The sequence below is a fragment of the Andrographis paniculata genome, unplaced genomic scaffold, assembly GCF_009805555.1.
Source record: "Andrographis paniculata isolate CXL003 unplaced genomic scaffold, ASM980555v1 Contig70END, whole genome shotgun sequence".
NCBI classification, from domain to species: Eukaryota; Viridiplantae; Streptophyta; class Magnoliopsida; order Lamiales; family Acanthaceae; genus Andrographis; species Andrographis paniculata.
In genome coordinates, this window is record NW_026137607.1 from 2,269,920 (window position 1) to 2,289,504 (window position 19,585).

Consider the following 19,585-nt stretch of genomic DNA (forward strand, 5'->3'; position numbering starts at 1 on the left):
GCACACCTAACTCTTTGCGATGATTATGATCCGATATCCCCTATGGATATTTGTTGGACATGGGCCCAAAAGCACCCGAACATGAAGAAGGCTCGAAAAAAAAAGCGGAGCAAGAGCTCTTAGGCTTCGGAGCTGCCCAACAACAATGGAGCTTCAGGCCATGGAGCCAAAGATTGCTGCCTCCACAGAGCCGAAAGCAACAACCTCCATTGGATTTTGATGTCTCCACAAAGCAAAGGATTGCTGCATCCATAGAGCTGAAAGCAACAGCCTCTACAGACCCTGAGGTAGAAACCTCCATTAATCTTGAGGCAGCAACTCCATGGACTATGACGCCTCCAACCCGGAACAATGCTTCCATAAAGTCAAAGATTGTTGCGTCCCTAGAGCCAAAAACAACAACCTCCATTGACTCTAGGTTAACAGCTCCATACCGAAAGTTAATAGAAGATCCACATGCTTTCATGTTTTATTCAGAAAACTCCCTGGAGAAAGGCCGACGTAAGAAAGAACTGAAGACTCCATACAACTCAAAATTGTTGAGGATAAAACCCCGTTGACCAGTTAAGGTATAGTAGAGGTAGTTCGGAGTGAGTCGTGGACCTGTTCAAGTGCAATGGAGGCGGTTTGGAGTGAGCCGTGGACCGATTCAAGTCCAATGGAGGCAGTTCCTCAGAGTGATTCCAGCGGTTGAGAATTGAGTTGAGGGAGTTATCAAGCGGTTGGAGTGAGTCCAACGGCTGAGAATTGAGTGGAGGGAGTTGTTAGGTGGTTGGAAGGAGTTTGAAAGAATAACTGCACCACTCTCCCTAGAATCTAGGGGTGGTTGTTTATGTTAGGATAAATATAGTAAAACACACAAAACACGCACACGAAGACAAGAACCTCACATCTTATCCTTAATCTCTCTTATCATTTTATTTTCTAGTTTATCCATAGATTTTAGGAAATTATCCGAAATTTCTTGCTAATTTATGTTGTATTTTTTTAATTTCTTGCTAATCTATGTTTCAATCATATTTTTATCCATTTTTCATTAGATTTATCTGAGTTTTAGTAGATTTTATTTTTATCCATCGAAATCGGTCATTTAGACTCCGCCGTCGGAGCTGCCCCCAAATCCGACGACGGACAGACTCTTTGGAGTACTTTCGGAACCCACACTGACAGAATTTCTGAACGGTCTAGGAGCATCCAAATTTCAGGATGCAACAATATTAAAATTTTATTGTTTTGGGCAGCCTTATCCTGGGTTGTACATACCATTCTAATTCATGTGATGTAAACTGGCAAATATCTTAAGGTTTGGTTTCCATTGAGGCCATGGTTGTCACCGGTTCTACGTTTTTCAAGTACAACATCGATTCATATGGTTCAGTGTTGTGCCCGAAAGGCATTGGATCTGCTTCTACCATCTTAACCATATCTTCATCCAAACACATTAATTGTTAATGTGGGGTGAATAGGACATAATGAGTTGAGTGAATCTAATCCCTTCGAAGCAACACCAAATATGTAGTGGGTGTGTCCACACAAAGAAGATGAACAACATCTTCTTTGTTTCGATGTCAATTTCCGCAATCACCAAGCCAAGTGGCTCGGTATTTGACCTACAACATTCATCATTATAATATCTATCTTTAACCAATCGGTCTTTGCTTTACTAATCTCTTGTAGTGTTGAACACATCATGACATTTAAAAGTGTGTTGTTGTCCACCAAAGGGCTTCTTGTTGGAGGATTTAAAATAATTAAATTTTTTATTCGTACCAAAGATAGTACTCAGACTTTTAATAGTAAAAGAAATATGGGATAAAAAAATACAAAAAATAAAAATTCAAGAATAAAAAGATAAATATATATATATTATTGAGATATCGAATTTTATTTTACAATGATTACAACATGCCTATTTATACAATTCAACTATTGTCTTCTCAATTGACACACATTTTTAATAAACTAACAATACAAAGGGAAACAACCCTTCGCTACAAATAAATAAATTTAAAGGAAATTAATTTATTTTCTAATCTAACTAAATCCAAATTTCTTTAAATAAAATCTTCATTATTATTTTGGTAACAAACTCTAGATAGTTTTTAACAATTTTAAAGTTTTATATTTGCAATAAATCTAATATATTCAACATATAATAAGTAAAGGGCGGTCATCTTCTCTTCTAGAATTCTTTTTGAATCACAAGTTTCTGAATTCCATTTTGAGACTACTACATGGACTCATTCCAACTTAGAAAATTCTCAGCTACCTTGAACAACCTCACACACCTTGACCCAAGCGCTCATTTTTTAATCAAGTCCACCCGGTGCCTTCTTTCAGGCAAGGACGAAACTACACTAGGGCTTGGGGGACAATTGACACTCCTTTCATCCCAACTCAAAGTACTATTTTTATTATTTTTGTCGCTTCCACTTAAAAGTATCTCTTTATGATTTAGTAGAAGAACCATACACTAATACCAAAATACCTTTAACTTTTATTTCAATTACAAATATACCATTACACATACAACTATTGTACATAAAGTCGATGGGAAAAAATGTCAAAACCTCTTACACACTTTTACTACCAATACTATTATTTTTAAATTTACTACAGAACTCCAAAAGGATACATTCGAGTAGGAAGGACGAAGTATTTATTTAGTATTGAGAATTGTTTACTAAGAAGAAAATACTTTACTCTTGTGTACAATAGTATCCACATTTAATGTCACGGAAGGTTGCCTGCTGTCAGGGGATTCTAAGGCTCTTACCCACTTCTAACATTTTGTTGCCATCGAGAGATGGATGCATACCTGATAAAATAACACGTGTTTGTTTGTGGGTTTTAGTTTTTGAGTTTGGACTTTTGAATAGTAAAATATTAAATTTGAATAGTTGTTTGATGTGATATAAATAGAGGTTGATATGATGTTTTGAATGTAAAATAAATTTGTTGTATAATATAAAAAAAGAAAAGTAATTGTTTGATGTGATATTTTTTTAGGTAAAAAAATCTAAATAGTAAAAATTTGTGGTAAAACCAAAAAAGAACACAATCTTGTTTCAACAAGCTCCTCAAATGGTGCCTGAGTTTCTGCAATGATGGAGAAGTGTATGGGCAAGAGTTGGAAAACCTGTTAATGTGTGTTTGCAAATATTATTTCTGCAGGGTATAGGGCCCGATCAACCATGTTCTATATCCTCTTATACTATTTCTCTAGAACACCTACCAAGCCGTTCTGAAGTTACCCCGACAATTCCGCTTACAAGAATTATGAAGATCGTGCATAAGAAAGATAAACGGTCAAAACTTTCATGCAAAGCACCATTTGAAGGATGTGATCTAGGCCGGTTGGATAGGTCTGTTGGCCATGCCTAAAAAATAGTTGAAAGTTACATCTCTATCAAGTTTTATATTTACGACATTTATTTAAATGCTTATTATAATTTAAGACTACAATGAATTCCATGATAGACCTGACGATGATGATATTGTACTTTGTCAACTCATCAAAAGACAAAGGTTACAACAAGCTTGCTTTTGATCCATAGTATATAGCGTGTCCTTACTGTCTGCACTACAAAAAAACTTAAATTTAGCTACAAAAAAAAATTCGTAGCAAAAGGTAATAATTCATATAGCAGGGGTAAACTATTTTTTTAGTCCCGTATCTGACCCCCTTTATCATTTTAAGACTTTAAGTGGACTCTATCTGAAAATAGTCCCGTAAGTAAAATTTTTTCGCTAAAATGGTTCTCCGGTGCCGGAGTTACGACGTTGGCCTGGCATTGCTGACGTGGCGTTGATGTAGCTGACATGTCATTGCCACGTAGATGCCACGTCAGCGACACATGGATTTATTTTTATTTTTTATTTTTTTATTTTACAAAATTTCTTGGTAAACTATTTTTTAGTCCCGTACATGATCTCATTTATCAATTTTAGGACATTTAAATGGATTGTCTCAAAATAGTCCTGCATGTAAAAGATTTTCGCTAAAATGGTCCTCTGACGTGGCATCTACGTGGCGATGACATGTTAGCCAGGTCAGCAACGGCTGCCAGCATGGCGAGTCCGGCACCGGAGGACCATTTTAGCGAAATTTTTATACTTACGAGACTATTTTCAGACATGGTCCACTTAAAGTCCTAAAATGATAAAGGGGGTCAAATACGAGACTAAAAAAACAATTTACCCTTCACAACATAAACATTTTTGCGACGAAATGAGTTTCGTCGCCTATACCGCGTTAGTAAAGGTCTTTGGCGATAAATATGACTTTCGTAACAAAAAATAAATTTTTGCAATGAAAGTTAAGAAAAGAGATATAGCTACAAAAAATATGATTTCGTAGCTAAAATGTTTTTACTATATAATTAAAATTTATAACTAAAGAGTTTTAGCAACAAAATATATATGATTTTTTTAGCCAAATGATTTTAGATATGAAAAATAATTTTGTAGCTAAAACCTTCTTGCTATGAAGATAGAATTTTCTAGCAAAAAAAATTTAGCGACGAAATTAATTTTGTAGTACATAATTTATTTTTAATGACGAAATTAATTTTGTAGTACATAATTTATTTTTAGCGATGAAATTTTTTTTGTTGCTAAATGTCACGTTTTAACTACAAAATATTTCATAGTTAAAAATATTGTAACTAATTAGATAATTTTTTGTAGCGCCGGTAACTCAAATATTATTGAAACATAGTACAAAAAGGATGGAAAAGAGTAGTGCGATCATCCCTACTTTGCCCGAACATCAAGCTGTCGAAACTAGGGATGGCATACCGTACCATACCGAAAATACCGACCGATACTGATACCGTACCGAACTTTTCGGTATGGCGAAAATACATACCGGTAGTATATTGAAACTTTCGGTACGGTACCGGTATATACCGTTTATACCGAAAATTTTAATTTCGGTACGATACCAATATATACCGCTTATACCGAAAATTTTGATTTAGGTACAATACCGGTATATACCGATTGTACCGAAAATTATAATTTTAAATTTTAAAATAATTAAAAAAATTAATAAATATCACCATTCTCCACCACAAAAATATTATGAAAAAATCAATAAATTTTCAATAGTCTACATATTTTTGTTATGATTTTAAAAAACTAATATAATTATTAAAAAAATATGATATTGTTTTTATTAAATAATTTAATTATTAATATAAATAATAATTAAATTATTTAATAAAAACAATATCGGTACGGTATCATACCGAAATACCGAACTTTCCAAAAATTCATACTGATACCGTACTGAAAATTTTGGTACGATATCTATACCGTACCGAAATTATCGATATACTAGTACGATAAGTCGGTATTTCGGTATGTTCGGTAAATTTCTCCATCCCTAGTCCAAACCTTGGGTTTGTCCAAGTTTTCCGCTGAATTAATGGTTGTATTTTTTCAAGGTCAACTTAATACTAATGAGCACTTGCCATCTGCACAAAAGTGCTTCGCATCGCCATCTGCACAACGCATTGTCAAACACCCCCAAAGTTTTCAAAGATTATCCCTAGGGTTAAATTGCAATTTAATCAAAGTATTAATTGTAATTTTTGGAATTACAAGGGTTTGTTCGGTTTTGATTTCAAACAACTTTTTTACTATCAATTAACTCAGTTTTCAATAAAAATTTATTTTATTTATTAAATACCACATTAAATAATTATTGAAAATAATACTCGAATTAAAAACTCAAAACCAAAATATAAATCAACAAACCTTAAAGTATGCATAAATATATATATATATATGTAATTATATATTAAAATTAACTTAAGTTGGGACACGAAACTATGAAGGATAGGTGAGATGGACAAGAGCAAGTGAGATTGCAACTCATGCACAATTTGAGTATGAAAATGAAGAATTTTGGTAATACATAGGATGAATAATACTACTAAGGAGCAATATTGATTATTGAATATATATGTGCGGTCCTACAAGATGTATTTCTACACCTTAAACTCCAATCCTGATCACTTTTGAACGATGCATCGGAATGAAATGCAAACTCAAAATGTTTGTTTTGTAGAGTGATGTTGTCTGCTTGAAATTAGAACAACAAACAAGCAACAAAAAATGCAGTCTAGAGTGAATCGAAACAAACAACACACCAGCGTTTGTTGACCCAGTTCGGCTCTTAACCGGCCTACGTCTGGGTGGTACCAACCCAGGGCAATTCCACTATGAGTAAGGCAGGAACAAGATACAAAAACTCCTCACACACACTCCACAAATCAACAGCCACAAACCCAACTTAAATGTATTAGTTTCCCTACCACATACAAGTGCAACTTCCTTCGCAAAGGTAAGCATGCAAGGCCTCGACCTTCATTGGTTGTGCTTTGAAATGGAAAGTTGTTGAAGGCAACTTGTCACTTCCTCCTCCTTCGACTCTCTTTGGAATCCCCTTTGAACTAAGCAAACACTCGACAGTTTATCGACACAACACATTGTTGTGATTTATTCAGGATGTGATTTTGGCTTCAAATCTCCATCAAGTTTGACATGGTTCAGACCCAATGTAATAGATAAAAATCCTCTCAGATTTTTCTACTCAAAATATGGTCTATCCTCCCACAAAAATCCCTCAAAATAAAAGAGAACACTCCCCCTCAACTAGAAGTGAAACTCAACTAATAACACTATGGGATTTGGGCTTTCCTTTCGGTGAAGATGAATAGAACTCTTCAAGTTCTCACTCTCTACTTAGAACACGAAAGATATTATATTTTCTCTCTTAGAAAATTATGAAAGCCCCATTTCCACAATTCCAAGGGTAATGTATATATATACATACACAAACCCACTTCTTCCGATCAACATTCGACAACAAATGGACTCAAAATGGTCAAATATGCCAAGACACATCTCATGACACATATGTATGCATATGAGACGAAATTGATATGTCAAACTCCACATAAATGCCTAGAAGAAAGAGATAGTCAAATATTACCTCTTTTGGTAATGGGTGTTGAAAACCTTCTTCTTCCTTTATTTTTTATTTTCCTTTTGCATGCAATTTCGTGGAACAAAGCCCTTTTGTTTTTGTATGAAGTAGGACAGTGAGATATATATTTTGTCTCACTTTGAAGCTTTTTCAATGACCAAAACATCAGACCTTGAACCATGAATTCAAGCAGGTTGTAGTCTTGCAAATAGTTGATTGGTTGTCTGATCTTTCTATAGATCCAAAATGGACTGAGTCTCCCTTCCTTTTTCTTCATCTCTTTTTGACTTTTCATTTTGATGCAAGCACGAGGGACAAGGTATTTTGTCTTTATTACAGTCAAGCATCGAGATAAACAATTTATCTAATGTTGGAGCTTTTCAAAGACCAATATATCAGACCTTGAACCGAGCATCAAGAGCAGATTTGAAGGCATGCAGACATCAGCTTGGTTGTCTGACTTGTCTGCGGATCCAAAAGGGGTAGAGTGTCCCTTCCTCTTTCTTCATCTATTTTTTTTACTTTCCAAATCAATGCTCGCACATTTTTCCTTATGTCTTTTGTCAATGAAACAAACCAGATTTCAATTGTCTTTTTATCTCTTAAAAAGACTTGTTCCAACTCAGAAAATATGTGAAAAAATACTCCACATCAGCAGCCAACGTGGACAATTTAGCAACCACACATGCACTAGTTAGTTTTCTGAATATTCTGCGGATATCCGATACATCAAATAAAATTTCATATCAACAATATGTATGAGATAGTTTTTGTAATTGTTTTGATATAATATTTATTTTAAAAGAAATAATATCCCTAAAGCCTAAAAAGTATAAAATACAATTAAACAGATAATTCTAATAAAATAGTTTTAAACGTGTTTGGGTAAATTAATTTTTTTAGTCTCGTAACTGTTATCCCTTATAATTTTAGTCTCATAACTAGAGCAGAGATTAAAATAATCTTATAAGTAGTTATTTTTAGCACATTTGGTCCTTCGGGGCCACAGATGCTTGTATGGCACGCCGCAGGACACGTGTCCGCCCTGGTAAGCATCATCTGGCGGACACATGGAATAATTGATCCTTTTATCATTTTAGTCCCTTAATTGGATCATATTTAAAATAGTCTCATAAATACTTTTTTTTTGCATAATTGGTCCATTGGCACCGGAGATGCGCACATGGTACCCACGTGTATCTGTCTGCCAGGTACGTAAAGTTTGGCGGACATGTGGATTTTTTTAAATTTTAAATTTTTTTATTTAAAATTTGGACAATATCAAAAATAAAATAAAACCAAGTGTGCTGCCATGTAATCTCCGGCGCCAAAGGACCGAATGTGCAAAAACAAATCACTTACGAGACCATTTTTATACACGCTAATATTACAAGACTAAAATGATAAATTGGGTCCATTATGGGACTAAATAAACAATTTTTCCAGAAAATTAATAGTCCACGTGTCCGCCAGGTGATGCTTACTTGGCAGACATGTGTCCTCCGGTGTGCTACAGAGGCATCTCCAGCGCCGGAGGATCAAATGTGTCCAAAAAATCCACTTACGAGACTCTTTCAATACAAGTTTCAGTTACAAGACTAAAATGATAAAGATAATAATTACGAGACTAAAAAAACAATTTACCCTAAATGTGTGAGATTATTTTTATTTCAAAATTTTCAAGATATAATGAAAATTTCTTTTGAGTATGTTAATTCTATTGCCCTCCTATCACTACAAAAAATTAACATATTTGTAACAAAAATTAGGGATGGGTGAGGTTTGCTACGAGAAATTTATGGGTGAAATTTAATGAATTTCGTCCATAATTCTATCATTGATGTCATTAATAACGGAACAAGTGGATTAAGGATGAAAAAATTTTATTTCAAAAATATTATTTTCTTGTCGTGTATATTTTGTATATTCAATAATAAAATTAATGATAAATTATTTTCCCAACAATAGTGAAACTTTTATTATATCTTACACAAAATATATAATTATATAATATTCATTTTAAAATATTGTTGAAGACCCTTGTTACAAATATATCATTATGCTAACATATTTCGAGTTTTCAACAAACAATTTGGGCAGTACATTGGCTCTTGTTGGGCCCGACATCCACACACTTGATGCTTTTTGGCATTTGGCTCGCTGCATAACGTCCAATCACTGTTAAGAAGCAATCATTTTGCCCGGTTGAACCACAGGCGCCTTGTCTAGAAATTGGGGGTATTGGACAATATTTTCCAGGTTGTCCTACACATCCGTATGCTCGCATACATTATATATTTATCATTTGGAAATATAAATTTATGAAATAGGCATAAATAAATAAAAAAAAATTACCTAAAGAAGGAGTGAAGAGGGCTGACAAAATCGACAAACAGAACACAATGACGATGGATGAGTTCTTCATTTTTCTTTTAGTTCTTGATTTATTTATTTTTTCTCAATATTCTTGCATTTATTTGAATTTGAACACCACTCTTTTTATAGTTGCGTGTAAGAATCAGATTGAGACTTGGAAATGTCTTAAAAACAGGTTTAATGTTTTGGAAATCTTTAAAAAATTGGAAGTAAATATTAAATTATTGTTAAATTACTTTACTATTACAATAATTTTGATGGAATCCTATTAATAAATTATTTGACATAGTAATTTACCAATAAATTTGGTTGATTATGTATATTATGAAAATCACACCTATTGATTCGAATGGATGGGTAAACATTTATAATTTTAATAATTAAAATCTCCAAAAGCATTTTAGTAATCTAATTATTCTTGGTAAATGAAATCATGAGCATAAGATCTTTTTATACTACATTTGCATGTTATTACATGAGTTAATGGCTTAGATTTTTCACACATGGTAAATATGATAGGATTACCAATTTATATATATATACATTCACATGTTTCATAAGTAATATTTGCGAAGATTTTTTTGCTATGACAAATGATATAAATTCTATAAATCATAATAGCTTTAATGGACACTATCACAAATATTTACATTTTAAATACAATGTATAAATTTTAAAGTTAATCATTAATGACAACATAATTTCAATACCGGCAAAACATTTAGTTGTCTTGTGTATAGCATATATGTAAAAGCATGATCTTTATTATTTCCATGTACATTTTGACTGTTTGTTCTTAGATGATGTAGATTGTTTGCCCATCGCTTTTCCACCTTCTCCTGAGGTCTCCCTCTGTACAATATTGAAGTGTTTCTAGCATATGACTCGGACGAACCTAATTATGATAATACAAGAGTTAGTAGTTTTAAAGTTTTGGTAATGTTTCTTGTAAGTTTCTCTTTTTAATCATTTGGATACATTTTTTTGCAGCAGTTTCGTAATGCAGGCCAGATTCTACTCGTAGAAAATGAACAAGATGCTTCTCAAGATTTTGAAAAGGTATACAATCGATAAATGGCTCATTCTATTGCTTATCAGCAAAGCTTTTGGCCCACTAATATCTCAATCAGTTTGACAACTACCACGTCCTTATAAATAAGTGTTGCAAATTTTAGATATTAGATTTCTCAAATGTGGAGGTGATTAAATGGTTGTTTCTATTTAGGATCAGCCAAACACCAATGAGCTGTTGCTATCAATGCAAAATACATTAAATTTTTCTGGTAAAATTTTAGATATAAGGGGGTGTCATGCAATTTCTAAAGTACAGAGATATTTTACGCTGAATTTTAAAAAACGTCGCATGAAACCCCACTATCGTAGATGAGAAGATGATTTTCTATCTATATGTTTTGCATAATATGGGGTTTCATGCAATACTTTTGAAAATATAAGGAGGCGTCATGCAATTTTTTAAAGTAAAGTGGGGATTTACGTCGAGTTTCGAAACAACATAGAGGTTTTATGGAACATTTATTAAAGTATAAGGGGGTGCTATGCAATTTTTAAAGTAAATGGGAGATTGACGCTGACTTTCGAAACCACAAGGGAATTTTGGACAATTTTGCCAATTTTCCCTCTGCATAACACTATGAGTGCGAGAAAGCCAGCGATAATGCAAGAGTTAGTAATATTAAACATTTTTTCATATTGTTTAAGTCTCTCTTTTTATTAATTTATGGAAATTTAAGTGTAGCAGTTGAATACTACACGCGAGCTTGTACTTGTAGAAAAAGATCAAGATACTACTGAGATTTCGACTAGGTTAGCAATCTATAATTGGCTATTTCTATTGGTTCCAACCAACCTTTTTGGCGCCTAATATTACTATCATTTTGTAAACTACCACTTTCTTATGAACTAAATGCTTTTACACGTTGAAATTATATTGTATGGTATTTGTCAGTAACCAGTCCTTCCTGCTTACAGCACTTTCGAAAGCTACCTCAGATATGAGCAAAGTATTTTTCGGTCCCAGCTACCTCTACTTACAGGAAAATATGGGAACATTCCGCCTCACGAATCCTTGGTTATAACACTTATAAGTTCTTACACTTTTTGCATTGCCAGATTAGTTGATGTTAAACTTTTTCCATGTGTTTGATTCTAGCCAATGGAAGATGTTGCAGCCATAACTTCTCCTCCCGCAGTTCAACAAATTTGGGGTTTTTAAAGACTGTTATTTTGGCTGTTAGAAATTCCCAAAAATTTCTAACAGTGGTATTAAATTGTATTATACATTTAACTTGCAATAAGAATCTAATATTTGTTTGGAACTAGGTTTACTTATTAAGCATTTAGAATCATATAAAACCCTCACGTCACTATGATTTACTTGAATCAGTCTGAACGAAGTTTAGCCGAACGACCATCTATCCATGAAGAACAGGTTGTTGAAATTCCACTTAAAGACTATGATCGTCAACTAACTGCAAATTTAAATAGGTATCTACTTTCATATAAATTACATTATAATTCCTTGGAGGGAACGCCTCTGACTGACTTGGACCAACATTTCAGACCACCACTGTGCAATCTGAAACGACTTAATTAATCTAGATTCCAGACTCTGTCTAAATACCATTGACAGTCCGAGAATTGATAGTAGATCGACTTCAAGTATTGGAAAAGGCACGTATAAAGGTAATAAAGCTTTACCATTCGGAACACAGAATGGTTGACCTTCTAGATAACACCTTCAGGAAGGTTTTTGAGTTAATGACCGAAGCCGTTGGTTGGTTCCATGACTTGGCAATCTCTGAAACAACAATGAAAGTGTGATTTGAGTAATCACCGATGATCTTGTGATGGTGTGAATTGATATGTATAAAAAGATTACAAAAATATGTCTTCTACACAAGTAAACAAAAGAATGCAACAAAAGGAAAATATAAAATCTATACATATCTAAGATCTGATCTTATTACCCCCGTCAAGCGCTGCATGGGATGCATGCAAGCGCAGAACTTCAAAAGAAGGGCACGGAAGACATTTTGTAAAGATATCGCTAAGATGAAGAGAGGAAGGAACATAACATGTAGTAACCAACCCACAGAGACTAGTTCTCACACGAAGTGGCAGTCAATGTCGATGTTCTTGGCGCGTTTATGATCAACCGGATTCTGACTGAGAAAAATATCGTTATTGTTATCATTGAAGAGCAATGGACAACCAGAAAGAACAACATGTAGTTCAAAGAGAAGAGTCTAGATCCAAATCAACTTAGAAGCAGAACTGGCCATGGCACGATACTCGGATTCACAACTAGAGCGAGAAACTGCTGGTTACTTATTGGCACTCCAAGATACAAGATTTTCTCCAAGGAAAATTGAGTAACTGTACATAGATCGACGAGTGTCAGTGAACCTTGCCCAATTGGCATCTAAGCAACCAATTAGGGAGAGATCAGGCTGTGAAGTGAAAGAGAGACCAAAGGATAACATCCCCTAAAAATAGCGCAAAATTCTTTTTACAACCAAGAAATAAGCCTCTGTTGGCAATTGCAAAAGCTGACTTACAAGATTTAGAACATATGACAAGTCCGGTCTAGTGATGGTTAAATACTGAAGAGCACCTACAAGCGAGCGATAGAGAGTGGGGTCGGAACATGGATTGTCATCCTTTGTAAGTGTCTCACCGACCACTAGCGGAGTAGATACTGGCTTAGAATCGAGAAGTTTTGCACGCTGTAGAATATCATGCACATGTTTTGCTTGGCTAACAAAGAGGCCAAGAGATGAATTCGATACCTCCAGACCCAAAAAAATAAGTTAGTTGACCAAGGTCTTTAATAGCAAACTTAGTGCCAATACGGTTGATCAAATGAGTAAGCGACTCACCGTGGTTTTCATTTTTTATTATGTCATCAACATCTAAAAGGAGAAAGATATTATTCTCTACTTGGTGCACAAAGAATAAGGAAGGATCCAAACGACTCTGAGCAAAGCCGAGAGAGAAGAGGAAATAGCAAAATCGCTAAAACCAAACCAATGGAGCTTGGCATAAGCCATGTAAAGCCTTTTTTAATCGACATACATGATTCATAAATCATAGATCGATGCAACCAGGTGGTTGGGCCATGTAGACATGTTTAGTAAGAAAACCATTGAGAAACACATTTTTAACAAGTTGAATCAAGGCCATTTGTAATGAACGAATAAGGCGAGAATTATGCAGACAGTAGAAGCCTTGACAACTGGGCCAAAAGTATGATGGAAATCAACACCAGGAATTTGTGTAAAGCCTTAAGCAACAGTTCGGGCCTTATGTCGCTCAATAGAACCATTAGAGCGGTATTTTGTGCAATAAACCCATTTTGACACAACAATATTGGCATTTTCGGGTAGAGATACCAAATCCCATATGTAATTAGAGTGCAATGCATCCATTTCTTTCTGCATAGCGGCTGACCATTGTGGTGATTTTTGCGCAGATTCGAAACCACTGAATTTTTATCTAGAGTGGATAGCAAGGCTGTAGAGGCATAATTTACTAGGTATAGAGGCATAAACCACTGACCATATGATGTTTTTACTGCGATGCAACTGGTAGAGCAGGGGACATGCTACATGAGTATCTATAATATATGGTAGGTCATTAATAGGTGGAGCAAGTTGTGGCAACTCAATAGTAGGAGTAGTAGGAGTCTCAAACAAACAAGGCCGGAATATCCAAGAATTCCCATGCTGTAGAGGTAAACTTATTGGAAAACAGAAAAAATGTTTTATCAAATTGTGTATGTCGAGCCTGAAATATTTTTCCAAAATTAGGATCATAATACCGGAAACTCTTATATGGAGGTGTAGCCCAAAAATATGCATAGTCGACTACAGGGGGCCAATTTGTGTGGTGAAGAATCCCGTAGATAAGGATAGACTATGCAACCGAAGAGTTTGAAGTTCACAAAATTCATAGAAAATGTAAAAATAAACTTAGAAGGAGACTTTTCAGCCAAGACAGATGAGGGAATACGATTGACGATAAATGCAGCAGTGGCAAAAGCATTGAACCAAAAATTTGCGGGCATATAGCATGAAACATCATTGATAAACCTGTCTCGGTGACATGGTGATGTTTTCTCTCAGCTCGGCAATTTTGTGGTGGTGTGTGTGAACAAGACAAACGATGATGTATCCCATGCACGTGCATGAACTCTCGAACACGGCTATTAACGAATTTAGTGCCACCATCACTTTGAAACATTTTAATAATAGTGGAGAACTGATTGCACACATAGTGATGAAATCTCACAATCACATCATAGAAATCAAATTTAGCATTCAAGGGATAGAGCCAAGTGAAACGTGGTAAATTATTTATAAATGGCACATAATAACGAAAACCATCACGAGATATAACAGTCGCGAGACCCCATAAATCATAATAAATAAAATCCAATACAACATAAGCCCGTTTCTCATTTAAGTGGAAAGAAAGTCTCTTGCTCTTGGCTAATTGACAGGAGGAGAAAAGTTTTAGGCTCGGAAATATTGAAGTAACAGATAAGTGTCTAATCTTATTTAGCAATGTAATGGTACAAGATTGGACATGCCCCAGGAGTAAATGCCATAAATCATAACTTGCTCTTATTCTACATTTTTAATAGAAATAAGAAATGCTGCAGAACCTATCTTCAAGATATAAAGCCCATGTTCACAACTTCCCTACGGAAGAGTCGCCTTTGTGAGGTGGTGCTGAATGGAAAAAGAATCATTAGTAAAAACAGCCTCAACCGGATAATAAGTTGTCAATTCGCTTATAGATAAAATATTCGTTGTTATTTGAGGCACAACAGGAACATTATGTTGAGAGTTAATTAATTTGCAATTTCCAGAGAAGAAGATTGAAAAGCCATTTTGAGAGATTAAAAGACTACAAGAATAATTAATTGATGAATTAATTTACATTGGAACATGTTATGTGTTATTCAACATTGATTATGTGAACTCTTATATATTGTAACCGAATAAAGAAGTGAGATTAAGATAAGTTTTCTTGCAAAGTAATAAAACGTGCAACAACACATTTCTTCACCATTTACATTTATCTTCAAAATCACCAAAAAATTTTGGTATCAGAGTACATAAGATTTCCTCAACACATACTCCCACCATGTTGTCGTTCACTTCCAATCAAGTTCCTATATTCGAAGGCAAACATTTTGATTATTGGAGCAGTCAAATGGAGACGTTGTTTCTATCCCAAGACTTATGGGATGTTATGGAAGAAGAATATCCGATACTACCTGAAAACAATGAAGGGTAGACTGATCCTCAACAAGCAGAGTATAAGAAGAACATAAAGAGGGATGCTTGTGCACTCAGATTCGTCTAGCAAGGTCTGAGTAAAACCATATACCCAAGAATCCATGGAGTAAAAGGGGCGAAGCAAGCATGGGAAATCTTGAAAGAAGGTTTCCAAGGGAACAACAAAGTCACCTCAATAAAGTTGCAATCTCTTTGGAGAGATTTCGATAATCTTACGAAGAAAGAAAGTGAAGGTATGCAGGCTTATCTCACTCGAGTTGTAGAGATTGTAAACCAAATTAGAAGCCTCGGTGACACAATCTATGAGAGGAAAGTAGTGCAAAAGGTGTTGCGTAGTCTACCATCCAAATACGACTATGTCGTGGCGGCTATTGAGGAATCAAAGGACTTGTCAACATTCACATTCAATTAGTTGTCAACTGATACGAGATTTAAAGTCAATTGAGGAATGCAGTAAGTATCAGGAAGGGATATAAATGGTAGAGATACAGATCATGAATGAGTATATCTATGTGACTCCCATTAGCAGTATGTATAGGCAATGAAGGAGACATAAGATGCGTATCGGTCAAGAGGCCAAGTGTATGTGTCATATGATGGCAACAACCAGAATCAAAATACCACGAACTGTTTATACCAAAAGGGGAATTGAAAGCAAGAACTTGATGCAAGAGAGTCACGAGACTCTGGACTAAGGAAGCCATGCCAGTAACAGCACGAAAATAAAATCAACACCGATGACAAAACTAATCACAAACCTGTATAAATCACGAAATCAAGATTCGAATCAATAAATCAAATCGAATGATCCAACCGACAATAGTTTTAAAAAAAATCAACTCCGATGATAAAGCCAACCACACCACGGCGTAGGGAATCAAAACATGAGGTGGCGGCCGAAAAACAACGACTGGAGGTGGCCGGATACGCTCACACGTGCGACCGAAAGATCGGTAGCGGAAAAGCTTTACCTCAAAATTCACGTCGCCGGCGCGTGAGAGAAACACGCGCGGCTGTTGGCGGCGATATTTGTGTGGTAAGCAGGCAATGATGAGACGGTCCTAACGGTAGCGACGGTGTTGACCGGAGAGCGGCGGATGGCGGCGGACAACGGTGACGGCGGCTAGGGTTTCGTATTTTTAATATTTGGCTCAGATACCATGTTGAAATTTGGGGAAAAATTATGAAAGTGTATTTCAAAATAAGGAAATACAAGAGTATATATACTAGTGGATTTACGCCAAAACTAAGATAGATAATATCAAAATAATATCAAAAGATATCTATATCTAATAAGAGGATATCTAAATCTAACACTCTTGTTCGTTGATGATTATAGCAGAATGATGTGGGTTTATCTTTTGAGAGAAAAATTGGAAGTTTTCTCGGCATTTCACAAATTCAAGGCTTTGGTGGAAAATCAAAGTGATTGGAAAATGAAATCTCTTCGGACTGATCGTGGGGGAGAGTTTATCTACACTCCTTTTATGAAGTATTGTGAAGAACATTGAATTCAAAGGCAACTCACCATTCGAATGAGCCCTCAACAAAATGGTGTTATGGAAAGAGAAGCATGATGATCGGGAAGTCCTTGCCAAAAACCTTCTGTGCTGAAGCAGTTCACACAACCATCTATATTTTAAACTAATGTCCTCAAAGATTGAACTTCATTTGAAGAGTGGCATGAAAGGAAACCGATGGTTTATCCTTTCAAGATTTTTGGCAGCATCACATACTCTCACGTTGACCGAAAGAACCAAGATAAGCTTGCAAGAAGGGTGAGAAACTTATTTTTATTGGATAAAGTGATGAGTCGAAAGGATATCGTCTCTATAATCTAATAACGAGCAAGCTTGTTGTGGCAAGTGATGTTATTTTTTGATGAAATGGTTGCATGGAATTGGGATGAAAATGCAACACAAAATTCAGCATCCAATGAATTCTTTAAGCAATCTCAACTTGATGATGAACCTGCTAAAGTCTCACAACCTCAAAGTCCAATACCCACTTAATCAACTCAGAAGCGGTACTGGCCATGGCACCATACTCGGATTCACAACTAGAGTGAGAAACTACTGATTGCTTCTTGGCACTCCAAGTACAAGATTTCCTACAAGAAAAATTGAGTAACCGTACATAGATCGACGAGTATCAAGGAACCTTGCCCAATCGGCATCTAAGTAACTAATTAGGGAGAGATCAGGCTGTGAAGTGAAAGAGAGACTAGAGGATAACATCCCCTTAAAATAGCGCAAAATTCTTTTTACAGCCAAGAAATGAGCCTCTATTGGCAATTGCAAAAGCTGACTTACAAGATTTACAACATATGACAATTCCGGTCTAGTGATGGTTAAATACTGAAGAGCACCTACAAGCAAGCGATAAAGAGTGGTGTCGGAACATGGATTTCCATCCTTGGTAAGTGTCTCACCAGCCACTAGCAGAGTAGATACTGGCTTAGAATCAAGAAGTTGTCCGCGTTGTAGAATATCATGCACATGTTTTGCTTTTTAACAAAGAGACCACGAGATGAATGTGAACCTCTAGACCCAAAAAATAAGTTAGTTGACCAAGGTCTTCAATAGCAAACTTAGTGCCAATACGGTTGATCAAATGAGTAAGCGACTCAGCGTGGCTGTCAGTAATTATTATGTCATCAACATATAAAAGAAGAAAGATATTATTCTCTCCTTGGTTCATGAAGAATAAGGAAGGATCCAAACGACTCTGAGTAAAGCTGAGAGAGAAGATGAAAGAGCCAAATCACTGAAACCAAACCAATGGAGCTTGGCATAAGCCATGTACAACCTTTTTTAATCGACATACATGATTCGGAAATCGTGGATCGAAGAAACCAGGTGGTTGGTCCATGTAGACATGTTTAGTAAGAACACCATTGAGAAACACATTTTTAACATCAAGTTGAATCAAAGGCCATTTTTAATGAACGGATAAGGCGAAAATTATGCAGACAATGGAAGCCTTGACAACTAAGCTAAAGGTATGATGGAAATCAACACCAGTGGATCATCCAAAGCATAAGGACTTGATCTGATTGAAAGTCTATAAGACCAAGTTTTGAGAAGATAGAAGCATTGAAAAGCACAAGGCAAGACTTGTTCCTAAGGGCTACTCTCAACGGCCTAGGATTGATTTCACCGAGATTTTTGCACCGGTGGTTAGAATGGAGACTACTCATACCGTTCTTGCTCTTGATGCTCAACTTGAATTTCAAGTCTACCAATTGGATGTAAAATCAACATTTTTTAATGGAGAACTCGAAGAAGAAGTTTACGCACAACAACCTCAAGGCTTTGAAGTTAAAGGCAAGGATGATAAAATGTATCATCTTTGGAAAGGACTTTATGGATTAAAACAAGCTCCACGAGCTTGGAATAACAAAATTCATGGCTACTTTTGCAAGAATGATTTTGATCAAAGCACAAATGATTACTCTCTCTATGTGAAGAAAGAAAGAGCAAATTTCTTGGTCGTGTGCATTTATGTAGATTATCTTATCTACATGGGAACTCAAGAGAAAATGGTTAAAGCTTTCAAGAAGAAAATGATAGAGGATTTTGAAATGACGGATTTAGGTATGATTAGTTACTTCTTGGGAATTAAAGTCAAGCAATCAAAATATGAAGTCTTTATCTCCCAAGAAAAATACATTGAAGATCTTCTCAAAAAGTTTCATATGGAAGCTTGCAAATCAGTTTCTACTCCAATGGCGGCGAATGAAAATTTGAGGCAGGATAATGGAGTAGAGATGGTGGATAGTTCGTTGTTTAGAAGTCTTGTCGGTTCTTTGATTTATCTTACCAACACAAAACCATATATTGTGCACGTTGTGAGCTTAATCTCTAGATTCATGAGTGATCCAAGC

The 19,585-nt window shown here is 35.4% G+C and overlaps 1 protein-coding gene across 1 annotated transcript; it reads right to left on the reverse strand.

The window, feature by feature from the left end:
* Nucleotides 1-17,673: 17,673 nt before the first annotated feature.
* LOC127264362 (uncharacterized mitochondrial protein AtMg00810-like) lies at nt 17,674-18,570 on the reverse strand. The gene is made up of 3 exons (XM_051293844.1): nt 18,526-18,570; nt 17,860-18,155; nt 17,674-17,809 (listed from the first exon to the last, which is right to left on the reverse strand). Exons 1-3 carry the CDS (start codon nt 18,568-18,570, stop codon nt 17,674-17,676), a joined length of 477 nt encoding a protein of 158 aa, XP_051149801.1.
* Between the last annotated feature and the right edge of the window lie 1,015 nt (nt 18,571-19,585).

What these genes read in the sequence shown, in the direction of transcription:
- LOC127264362 (XM_051293844.1), bottom strand. Translation starts at nt 18,570, where the DNA reads ATGGACCAACCACCTGGTTTCTTCGATCCACGATTTCCGAATCAT. An exon ending in ATCCACGATTTCCGAATCAT is followed by an intron (nt 18,156 to 18,525) that starts GTATGTCGATTA and finishes CTTGATTCTAAG; the next exon opens with CCAGTATCTACTCTGCTAGT. An exon ending in TTAGATGCCGATTGGGCAAG is followed by an intron (nt 17,810 to 17,859) that starts GTTCCTTGATAC and finishes TTTTTCTTGTAG; the next exon opens with GAAATCTTGTACTTGGAGTG.